At 48.1% G+C, this 12,183-nt stretch overlaps 1 protein-coding gene across 3 annotated transcripts in view; it reads left to right on the forward strand.

Moving 5' to 3' along the window:
• The first annotated feature begins 1,743 nt into the window (after positions 1-1,743).
• The window catches only part of FLT4 (fms related receptor tyrosine kinase 4), a 61,821-nt gene continuing 51,381 nt past the window's right edge, over positions 1,744-12,183 (forward strand). For all 3 annotated transcript variants that reach the window (XM_034778762.1, XM_034778761.1, XM_034778764.1), the window contains exons 1-2: positions 1,744-1,837; positions 10,470-10,744. In XM_034778762.1, coding sequence (XP_034634653.1) covers positions 1,761-1,837; positions 10,470-10,744 — 352 coding nt within the window. In that variant the 5' untranslated portion in view covers positions 1,744-1,760. The remainder of the gene's footprint in view (positions 1,838-10,469; positions 10,745-12,183) is intronic.

Here is a 12,183-nt window from a genome sequence, read left to right on the forward strand (position 1 = left end):
CGATCACCTGATTCTGTGCTATGAACAAGTACAGTCATCTCATCACAGAGCCAACCCAGGAAAATCTGACCCCATCCCAGTCATCGCGTGTCACAGGAACAGGAAAAGAGTGATTGGGAGAACAGTCCATCCATCAGAGCTAGAGCTGGGCGATTGCTAGCGCTAGCCCTGTTTCCATAGACACAGCCAGTCACGTGGCCCCAGTCAGAATGACTTTTAGGCGGGAAGGAAGTGGAAAACAATTAAAAACCCAGGCTGTCTGCGCAGAGCTCTGTTACTGGAGGTCCATTCACACAAGGCGGGTGTTACTCTGCACGTCTCACAGCTGACTGCGGGAGCCTGTCCCAGTCGCCATACAGCCGCTTCTCATTTGCTTTTCCAGATTGTAGCTCAGTCCCAGAGGGAGCCAGTCGTTTCACCAGATGCTTTCTTTCCCTTTAGCCTTTGCCATATCCTCAGTCACTTTGCTATCTAACAGAAAACCAAACTCACCGCCCAGGAGCAAAACCTAACTGCCCTCCCTCCGCCAGGATGTTAACACGATTGCCAACCCCAGGAGTTCAAAGATCAGTCTCATGACTTTTAAGGCCTGACTTGTGGTTTAAAAGCCAGGAGGCTTTTAATAATCCATTCTTTAGTTCTTTTGCTTTGCCACCTTCGCCTTTAGCATGCACCTGGGTCACATTTTAAACTTTCTTTTGCAATCTTGAGAGCTAGAAACTTTTTTTTTTTTTAATGAAAGCCATGGGACTTTCCTAATCACATCCCTTCAGAAGCTGGGGCTTTAAGATAAGCATCAAATATCACAAGGCTCACGATAAAATCAGGAGAGTTGGCCACACTGGGTTAATGAAAATCCGTGGTTATTTACCTTCCAGTAACTGTGGTTCTTCAAGATGATTTCTCAGTGTGGATCCCTCTTATGGTGGACATGTGTATCAGATGCGTGGCTTATGCCCTAGAAGAGGGATCCACACAAGACTTGAAGAAGAAATTAATTATATTGTGTTCACCTATCCAAACAATAACTCTCTCCGCATAAGGGTGCATAATTCATCTCATGGAATTCTACACCCCCAGCCATGGAAATGGTTCTGCCCAAATCCCAAAAGGTACAACATCCTCCCAGACAGTCTCAGTCTTATCCAAGAGAGTCCATGGTTAGAAAAACATTCAGTGTAAGTGTGAAAAGATGCTGTTGCTTTTTGAGAGCCTTGTGTTGAAAGGTTTTCCCCGCGTCATTGGTACATATGCAAGAGTTCTGCGTTTTGAAATTGGGGGTCTGTAAGCAGATGGGGTACACACCCAACTTCAGACAAAACTACTGGTTTATTACTAAAAGGGATCATTCCAAAACAATACTTCATGTAATCGCAGCCTCAACCAGCTCTTGAAGATGGACTGTTCCTAGATTTCCTTCAACCCAGCCGTAATCCTCTCTCCAGGCCTCATCTGCTCCTGTGTTTCCTTCCCTCAGGATCTGTACCAGACCCTTTGCTGGAGAACTGCTCCCTTATGGTTAGAGTCTAATGAACCTCACTTTCCCCAGTGAGTCAGCAGTAAATTAACTGGGGGCAACAGAATCCCAGTACTCTGTTACAGGGTCTTTCCCTCAGCGGGCCTGGTCACCCTCCTGCATTTATTTAGACTGGCTTTAGAGACCAAACCAAACTACCACACAGCGGAGTGACCAGATTTATCGCATTTCCACATTGCTCCTTCTCTTCTTTCTCTCCCCAGATCTGGTGAGAGGCTATTCTATGACCCCACCCACTCTCAGCATTACCGAGGAGGAACACACCATAAACTCCAAGGATACACTGACTATTACCTGCAGGTAAGAGACAAATAAAAATGTCTTTGGGTAGATTGCCTGTGCCAGCTCTTAAGTGCTCAAAGAAAAGTCCGACAGGAGGTCATCAGGGGAGCTCCCTAGCTTCAGGACAGCTGGAAATGGGCAGTTTAACATGGCTTGTTAGAAGTCTATGGCAGATATTCCTGGTTGAAGAAGAATCCCTTGAGATGGTGGTAACCTCCATTGCTCCATTACATGTAGGACCAGCTGGAAGCAGCTAGTAGAAGAATGGGGAGCTGCTTGCATGGTCTCACAGGTTCCATTGTTGGCTCTAGAATAAGGTGTTTTCTTTACCATCCTCCTCTTCCTTTTCTGTGTGATAGCCTCTTTGGCATTACTCTCCCTGCTGTTCCGGCTAGTTCTGGCTTCTCTCTGGAGCAAAGGGTGCCAGTCATTATGCTGTGGAGAAATAGAGACTGGGGGGAAAATGCCACTCTCATCGATGACTGTGACTGCATCCAGAGTCCCTTCTTCTTTTCCGGCAAGCAGGGGTTTAATGTCTTGCTTAGTCCTCACACAGACGGGCAAGGCAAGGCTGTTAGGGGTGGAAGGCCGCCGACAAGCTCTCAGGGAGGGATGGGTAACTCTAGAAGAGGAGCTTGGCAATCGGAAGGAGAGGATGCCTTTGAGAAGACAGAGCTCTACACTGACTGGGCTGGTTTGCCCCATGCTGGGGTGTTTTTCCGTTTATGCTGTACACACCGCCCTGCAGCCCTAAAGGAAAAATAAAACTGTGGGGAGAGAGACTTTGCTGGCTCAAACTGGATTTTGCTGCTGAATCAATAGTTTCACCCCAACAACTTACAGTGATCGATGCCAGGATTTGAGAGCATGTCTCCAGTGGTGGCATTCAGCCCACAGTGCCACTGAAAGCCCTCAGTAATATGCATTACAGTGGCGCGTCCACTCCAAACCCCTCCGTAAGGACGGTAGGCTTATCCACTCATCTTGGCATAAGTTTATCTAGCCTTTTCTTGAACACCCCTAGTAACTGTGCACCATTGTTACCTTGCAAGTCATTTGTTATCCTGGTTCTGGGGAGCAAGCGGAAGGCTAGAAAATATAGATGAAGTCAGTGGAGTTCCTCACGGGTGCAGGGATCTGCCTGCCCAGTTCTCTTTGCAATGTTGGTGCCACACTCTCCCGTGGCTTCATTTGGACCTTGGTAGGTAAAGGAGAGAGACAGTGTAATTGGTCTCAGTTTAGGGGACCTGTCTTCACATCACAAAACCTACCGCACCTCAGTGGAACCCTTCTTAGCAGAGGCCCAGGAGTGGACGGGCATGCCAGCAGTTGGAGCGCTTCAGCAGAGGCAGCGTGGAACATGCTAGTGCTCCCAGTGCCCGTGCTCTGCCTTTTCTTTGAATACATACTCCTCTAGTCCCTAGCGATGTCATGTCAGCATCATTCGGCACACTAGGAAAGCTGCTGCAGCCTGCAAATCTGGCTTGAGAAGACTTCCTGCCACGGCTGAGCAGGAAGGGTCCTGCCTGGCATCTAACATATTGCAGGGTGCATGTTGCTCCACCTCTGAGCAGGTGCAGCGTGCATGCCTGACCTTCTGTGAGTCAGCGCTGGCCGCTGATGGCAAGGCTTCCTTCTGCTGGCCTGGACACTCTGGAGGGAAGCTGGCTGCCAGCTCAGATTTCACCCATCCTGCTCTTTTGCATGAGACTGAGGAAGCCACACCCTTTTGCCCCCATTTGCAGCAACACACGCAAGGGCAGAACCCCACACGTAAGCATATGTATAGTTATCCATTACCTCTGTGATGTGCACTGCACGAGACATTGAGCAACATGTGATGGGTTAGTTACCAGCCCTGACCCGTCTTGCTCAGCCATGGAAGGAAACTGTCTCAAGCCAGATGTACAGATGTGCAGGTATCCTTACACCACACAGGGCAAGGGAAGTGATGGATAAATGCATAGAGGCCTGTGTTGCTGGTTGATCTAAAGCAAAGAGGATGTATTCAGGCTAGAAATGGGTGGTAAATAAAAAATACCCCCTGCCAGTCAGTGCCCCTGGCTGTCCTGTATGCATATACTTGCCTGTTTAATATGCTGTGTGAGGCCCTTCTCTTTAATTCCACCCCTCCAGGACAGGAAATAGCAGTTATGCTAACATTGTATCTTTAGTTATACCCTTATTATGTATCTATTTACGTGAAAGGAAACCATGGGGAGCAGAAAAGAGTCTGATTTCCAGTCTGGACTCTACGCAGAAAAGCCTCCTTTGCCAAAGCGAAATGACCCAGGCTCTCAGTTAGCATCTGAGAAACAGAAGAAGCTACCCAAATAGCTTACAGCTTCCCCCATTCCCTGCTGCTGACTTCGGCTCATCTTTCATGCTCGCTCGGAAGACATCCAAACTGTGGGCCAGGGTGGAAATGGTAGAGGCAAAAAAGGAACAACTCTGTCTTGAGCTCCCAGATGTTCGGGAGAATACAGGGCCAGCCAAAGATCGTATGGTGGGCCTGCAAACAGCACTAAGGGGGAGGGATCCCTGCACCTTCCACAAGATCATGAAAACTCTGCCCACTTGAAGCCCTGCTTCCCCTCAGTGTAGGGCGTGCGCCCTACATTACCCAGAGAATGGTACCCAGAGAATGATCACTTTACAGGGACACTCCACAGACGCTGCAGACACGCTCTGCACCTTTGACGTGGTTCAGATGCTCCCCCTCCTCCCGTGGAGCTCTAGGGCTGGTGTTTCTATCGCCTCTCGAGGGGATGACTGCTGAGAAGGCAGTTACCCTATCATCCTCACCCCCAACTGCTCCTTCATTGGAATGAAAAGCAAATCCTCACTGGTTCATACATCGTTAATTATGCCCAGCTGTGTCTCCAAGTCTCCTCTGGACCCCGGACCACCCTGAAAAGACATGGCTTACATTAATGGGAGCTGAAGGGTTATGGCAGCAAAAATATGCAGCGTGCAGACCACAGAGGTGCGGGGGCAGAGAAGAGAAAAGGGGGAGAGTCCCAGGGTGGGCAGGGGGAGATCGTTGAACTAAAATGATGTCCTTTCAGATTAGTATCCAGTGACCCTCCTGCTGGGAGTCAAAGTGGAGCTGGCTTTTGTTTGTCCACGTTGTAACTCCTGGGAACCATCCTTTGTAGCTGCCTCCCATCCCTGTAGCACAAGGCTGCTAAGCAGTGTTTAGGCAGAGAACTGCACTCAAGCTGGCTTTTGTTTCCTTGCACAGACAGTGCCGGGCCCCATGTAAAAAAACCTCTTTTGCTCCCGGAAAGGTGCATCAGCTCTGGGCCCTTGGAGTGTCCCAGCATTGAGTCCGAGCATGTGATGGAGTAGGGACAAAGGGGCGAGGGCCACACATACAGCACTTTTATGAGTTCAAGTCCCAAGAATGGCAAAAACAATATTGGGATGAATCTCAGTGTTCATGGCCTGGCCGCACTTGCCAGAGGGGAAGCGAAGAGACGGTGCCTTTCCATTTCCTGAATACTGGAGCAGAGCACATGGGAGCTGCTTGCACAGCAGCAGAAACGTCAGGAGGAAAGAAATGCAAAAAGAGATTGGTATCACACCTCTCACTACCTGCCCGTTCCATCCTCCTGCAGGTTTTAGTCACTCAGTGTGCCGGGTCAGCGTAAGTGGCTTTGAAATTCAGGCCTGGTCTAGGCTAGAAAGTATTAGTGCCGTAACTGTACTGGTATAACTAAAACTGTACAACCCTCTGCTGGGGATGCAGTTATAACCGCATAAATGTGCTTTATGCTGGTATAGCTGTTCAGGTACAGGAAAAGGGACAGCTGTACCAGTATAAATCCCCATTACACCAGGGTAACTGCATCCACACTAGGGCTATCACTGGTATAACTGTTTTGGTGAACATAAAATCACATCCCTAACTGCCATAGTTATATCGGCCTTAGAAAGGGGAGTGGAGGATTGTCATTAGCGGCATAGAGCTGTTTAATGGATGCTTGTGGGTGCACAAATATTGCTCTGGGAGAAAGGAAGTTTGATCCTGGACCCCTCCTGGCTCACAATGACTAGTCCGTGAGCACTGTTGCGGTGCTGGAAGCATGGAAGGAGAAACCTATGTCCTGCACGGAAGCTTTCATGGGGGCATTGGGAAGAAGCAGAACTGCTCCCATTTTGATTCGCTGCTCAGCATGACAGACCCCAAAAGTCCTACCTGAAGTTTGGTGATCTCTCTTCAACAGGTTAGACCACAAAGCTTCTGCAATTTTTGCTATGTATCCATCAGTCTGTGTTTGGGAGATACAGAGAGGGCAGGTAAGAAGAGTGCTGTCAGTTCCTTTCCATCTCCCTTGAAGAACATCCTTTCAGAAAGTATTTTGGCTAATGAAGAAAACAGCTGTTGAGAAGTCTGCCCTGCATCTGTTGTTAGCTGGCACCAGCACTGCCTGTCTCCTAACTCCCAGCGAAGCAGAATGCTGTCAAGGACCTGACAGAGGGGCCAATGCTGGATCAGTGTGACAAAGACCGTTTTGAAACAAAACTGTGAAGGTGAAGTATAGCTGAGAGGGAGATGCCCAGAAACCATTACTTGGACCTCTTCCAAACACAGCCAGCCTGGTTCAGGGGTGAAGCTAAGTGAGTCTAAGCTAGTGTAACTTCCATCTCCTTCTAGCCCACTTAACACACAAATTACACTAACTTAGACTCACGCCCACTTACCGACATGTAACTCACCCCCCCATACACATCACCATGGAATTTGGACCAGAAATGTTTGAGGCAAGAGTGCTTCGATTAAGAACAACCCATGGGCCTGTCAACATGTCTGTTTGTATTGGCCCATCTCAGATATATGTTTATATAAATATCCATCACTCAACTACTGCTAGCCCTGATGGTTAATAAAACAATGGATTGGACAACATATGAAAATCCCAGTTGGTAAACAAACAGAAAGCAGAAACTCTGGAGACTTGTAGAATTACTAAGCTTCATATGCAGCCCCAAGAATTCCTGAACAAATGCAAGAGGTTTTGAGGCTCCATAATACTGTCTGCCTTAAAATCTTGAGATCTAGTCAATAAGCACTGCCGTCCAGCTAGAGTCTGGTCTCCCAGGCTTTTGAAAAGCAAGTTAAGTGCAGAGGGAGTAGGTGGACTCAGTAGGGAATGATATGTATGACTCTGGATAGGAGGTGAGGAGGGTTTATCATTTGTTTCTGGTTTTGATGTCTGATTAATTGATCGATTTTATGTATATGCATTGGATGGAAACAATTTAAAAATCCAAATATATTTTTAAAATATAAATAAGAGCCTATGGAAAAGAGTCAAGTTAGTCTAGTGTCTCCCCCAACTCTGGCTTGTTCTGTCCTAGTGAAACTAGACTCACACTACATCAGAGACTTAAAGTGCCACTCTACTCAGGTCCCATTGTAAAAATAGCCCCTTCTTGCTCGATGGACCTGTGCTTTTGTGTATGCCGGGTCTGCTCATTTTAGTGATAAAGATACCTTTAAAGGACATTTTTATTCCTGTTAGCTCTGTGAGACTGAGTGAATTGCGGTTTCAATTCCATTTCCTGAATCAACAGAATTAAGTAAACAGAAATGTTCCCATCAGTTACTCCGGTGCGAGCCCACTGAAGACAAGGGGGTTGCACAAGTGCCATTGAGGGCAAATTTTGAAGAAAATGGGGATGCCCAGATATGACTGAGGGCACAATGTAGCCTGAAGCTCTGGTTATTGGTGATATGTGAGCAGGAAAGGACCCAGCTCGGATCTCCCAGCCCAAGCTGAGTTTGCAGGACGGGCAGCTAGAACATACATTGTTCTACTTGTGCGTTCATGAGGCACAATGAACACGGAACTCCACAATGCCTCCCTGAGCCACCTTTCACAACAGAGCCACCTTTTAACAGAGCCCAGGACTCTGTGACAAGCCTACAAAACCTTTTCAAAAGCCATGGACATTTAGAGCAAAGAGACTTGGAATTCTCCAAGTCTGCACCTTCGGTTAGAGAGATGGGGCTAAATGCATCATGTACATTTCACCTCCCACCACCTCCTGATCCCTCTGAACCCCAGGAGGGGATTCCCAGAGGAGGGAAGCGATAAGTACTGGTCAGGGTTTCACGGTATATCCATCAGGACAGGGTGCTCAGTGGATGTGTTAAATCAGCACAGTCCCTGGCTCCCTTGGCCACTCTCTCTTCCCAGCACCACCCACTTTGGAAGCTGCACTGTCCCCACATGGGCATCCCTGGGGCCACAGGCCACAACAGCCTCCCTTCCTCATGCACCTCCTGCTGCTTGGGCTTTTCTCCTGCATCTGCACAGGTATCATTTGGCTTAGACTCGGGAACGAGTCTGGGCAAAAAGTACCAAGAGTCTTTGTAACTAATTAAGCATCTAATTCTGGATCCTGATTAGTGGAGAAGACAACCAGCTCCTTGGTCCTTTGGTGAGCACGCCACAATGCCATGAAACACCTAGGAACACAGGAACTGCCAGACTGGACCAGAACCAAGGGCCATCTAACCCAGTGGCCTGTCTCTGACAGTGGCCAACACCAGGGACTTAGAGGGAGGTGTAAGAACCTTACAGTAGGCAGGTGTAGGATAATCTGCCCCCACATTAGGTCTCATCCTGGTCTCTAATAGTTAGAGATTGGCTTACACCCTGAAGCATGAGGTTTAACATCCCTTCCAAAAGAGTTGTTAGCATGAACTATTTTAATATCTGTACAGTTCCTGAGACTTCTCTTGCCCCCTATATTGTCAGGGACCGGGACCGCTGTGGAGGTAGGAGAGGGGTCTTGCATCATTCAACAGGGACCTCTGTGGCTAATTAGAGGAACTATAAATTTCTTCCAGCCTTCCTCTGCCAAGCAAGGTCTCTGCAGCACAGAGCTTTCAGGAAGGGAAATCCTCTGCTAAAGACAAATACAAAGAGGAAGGCCAGGCATCTCCAATGCCATGGGACAGGAACCCTATCATGGGCTAGTGTCAGGTGATATTGAATTGTGCCCTTTGAGGGCTCTTTATCTAATTTCTTTTCTTATCTTTATCTAACTTCCTCCTCCTAGTTCCTTGCTTAAAGAATCCAGCTGTTGGTGGAAATCACTCTCTCTCGGAGGCAGGGTCTGATTTTGCAGAGCGAAACCTTCAGCGTAGAATACACAATAGTGTTATTTTTAATGAGAGAGTGCTGTTGTGTCAAGCTGGGGGGTGGCTTTTTACACACAGATGAGTGTCTGTGTATATCCCAGGCTCCATAAATCCTAGACCGTGTATAAATACGCACTTGTATTTCATGCCTGGAGTTTTCTTCATGTTCCCTGGCACTTTTTCCTTGAAGGATAGAGAGCAAAACTCTGGTGTCCTCCTTGGGTTTGATGAACATTTGCAGTCAGAGCTCTCCACAACAGCAGAAACGTGAACCAGATCAGAGCTGGCCTGTAAGGCGCTCGTTGGGCAGCCCCATATAGAAAAGGTTAGAGGAACTAGCATTGAGGGACTGCTTGAATAAAAACACATGGTGAGAGCCTCTGCCAGGGTGATTGGCTGCAGGGAGTCCCAGCTGGTATGAAAAGGAGGGAAATAGACCCAGCGGCTGGATTTAAGGAAGTTCAGCTTGAGTTTGTAGCTTTCCCTTTGTTTGATCTCTTTTGCTCTCTCCTCATTTTCTTTCTTCCTTTTTCTTTCCAATACACCATATTCCTCTTTCATTTCTCCTCTCCACTCCATTTATCACATCAGAGCCTGAGTCAGCTGCTGCCCCACATGGGGTAAGGACAGAATAGGTCATGTCTAAGGTCTTGTCAATGCTACCCGCCGGATCGGCAGGCAGTGATCGATCCAGCGGGAGTCAATTTATCACGTCTATAAATTGATCGCTCTCCCGTCGACTCCGGTACTCCACCAGAATGAGAAGCACAAGCGGAGTCAATGGGAGAGCGTCAGCTGTCAACTTACCACCGTGAAGATACCATGGTAAGTAGATCTAAGTACGTCGACTTCGGCTACACTATTCACGTAGCTGAAGTTGTATATCTTAGATCGACCCCGCGTGGTAGTGTAGACAAGCCCTTAAATGTTGTCTATATGGGAAATATTGGAGAAATGGATTCTTTCTCTCTAGCTGCTGGGCTAATCCTCACCCTGGAATCAGTATGAGTGAGATAAAGTCATGGGAACTAGGGACGGATAGACTCTCTATTGAAAGTGAACTGATATTTGACAGCATGAAATTCCGCGTGGAGGTGACCCCATGGCAATGGGATATATCCACCTTCCTGTGTGTCACTGGCCAGGCTAATGGAGCTATATGCTTTCACCATCGCACTGCACCCTTTCCTGCCCATGAGGAGCGAGGTGGTTCCTCCAGTGGCGTTCATGGCCTGCACTTCCAGGCATGTGCAGACATGGGCTGGGCACATCTTATTTGGCTTTCCTGGGGGAGAACAGGGACAGCGGTCTGGTGCCTGGGGCCCCCTTTTCCCGATCTGCACAGGAGAAGTAGGGGAAAAAAGATGGCCCTAGCAGGTGAGGGTAGTAGCCACACTCCTATGCGAATGAAGGGCAGGCTGAGTGAGGATGAACAGCCCCCCAGGTGCTGCCATTCCTGGTCACAGGCTAACCTTTCCCTTTGTTTCTGTAAAGAGGGCAGCACCCCCTGGAGTGGTCGTGGCCTGGGGGCCTAGTGGACCCTGACCAGGGCGAAAAGGAGAACGAGACCGTGGTATTGGTGAACCTCAGCGGCGGCCGGACCATCAGGGAGGAGGACTGCGAGGGCACCGACACAAAGCCCTACTGCAAGGTCTTAGTGCTGACTGGGACCCAGGCTAATGACACCGGTTACTACCGGTGCTACTACAAGTACATCAGCGCCAAAATTGAGGGCACCACTGCGATCAGCATCTACGTGTTTGTGAGAGGTAAGAAGCCAGTGACTGTGCAGCTTCCCCTGCCGTAAACCAGACCTGGACTGCGTGAGCTCACGGGCTGGCCCACATGCTAGCCTTAAAACCGCTCAGGGGAAGTAGCTATCGCAGCAGGTGGGGAGGACTTGCCCAAGCAGAAGTGGCTGAGTGGTTCGATTCAGTGTGCGTGGGAAAGGGTCACCTGCCTTCTAAAAGGAGACTGACAAGCACCGGTTTAGAACCGGACAACATGGGAATCTGTATAAACTCCCCAGTTCTACCACTTCACCTCCGTCCTGACCTGAAGCACCCTTGCTAGTCCTCTCCTAGTCCTCTCGCACAGCTCTTCCAGGGCACCTCGCTTCTATTCTGCAGAGCTCTCTGGTAGGTCAATCCCAAGGGCCTCTTCAGCGTAGGCTGGCAGCACCCCACGCTGGCACATTAAGGGTACAGCTGCACCGCCAATGTAACACTCCTAGGCATACCCACACTAGTTTTAACCTAGCTAGCACAGGTAACAGTAGTAGTGTAGACGTGGCAGCACAGACTTCAGCATGAGCCAACTGCCCCAGTACATACCTGGGGCCCCGGCGGGCTTGTGCTGAAGTGGCTATCCTGTACTGAAGCCCTAGCCACCGTGTCTTCACTATTAGTGTTACCCATGCTAATTGACTAAAGCGAGCACTGGTATGTCTGTCCACACTGCATTTGCTGTGCAGACGCGGTTAAGATTACATAGCTCTGTGAATAATACAGGGATGTGGCAGCATCACTGGACCTGAGAAAGGTCTGTGGTGTTCGAGTTTGCCTGGCTACAGGAATATGTACACACTGGGATGGATGGGGTGAGTGGTAAGAAATTACTCTCAGTATGAAAGATCACTGTTGGTTGGTGGCATCCCTGGTCATCTGGGTGAAGAGGAGCAATCGTGTTTGCCTACCTGTATCAGGGCTTTCAAATCCTGGCTGTGATTAATCTAGGGCTGTCAAGCAGTTAAAAAAAGCAATCATGCTTGATCGCGTGATTAAAAAATTAATTGTGAGATTATTCGCACTGTTAATAATAGAATACCATTTATTTACATATTTTTTGATGTTTTCTACATTTTCAAATGTATTCATTTCAGTTACAACACAGAATACAAAGCATACAGTGCTCGCTCTATATTTATTTTTTATTACAAATATTTGCACCGAAAAAAAAAAAGAAATTGTATTTTTCAGTTCACCTCATACAAGTACGTATCATGAAAGTTGAACTTACAAATGTAGAATTATGTATAAAAAAACTGCATTCAGAAATAAACAATGTAAAACTTTAGAGCCTGCAAGTCCACTCAGTCCTGCTTCAGCCAATCGCTCAGACAAACAAATTTGGTTACAATTTGCAGGAGATAATGCTGCACACTTCTTGTTTATAATGTCACTTGGAAGTGAGAACAGCGTTTGCATGG

The sequence above is a fragment of the Trachemys scripta genome, chromosome 8, assembly GCF_013100865.1.
Source record: "Trachemys scripta elegans isolate TJP31775 chromosome 8, CAS_Tse_1.0, whole genome shotgun sequence".
Lineage (NCBI taxonomy): Eukaryota > Metazoa > Chordata > Testudines > Emydidae > Trachemys > Trachemys scripta.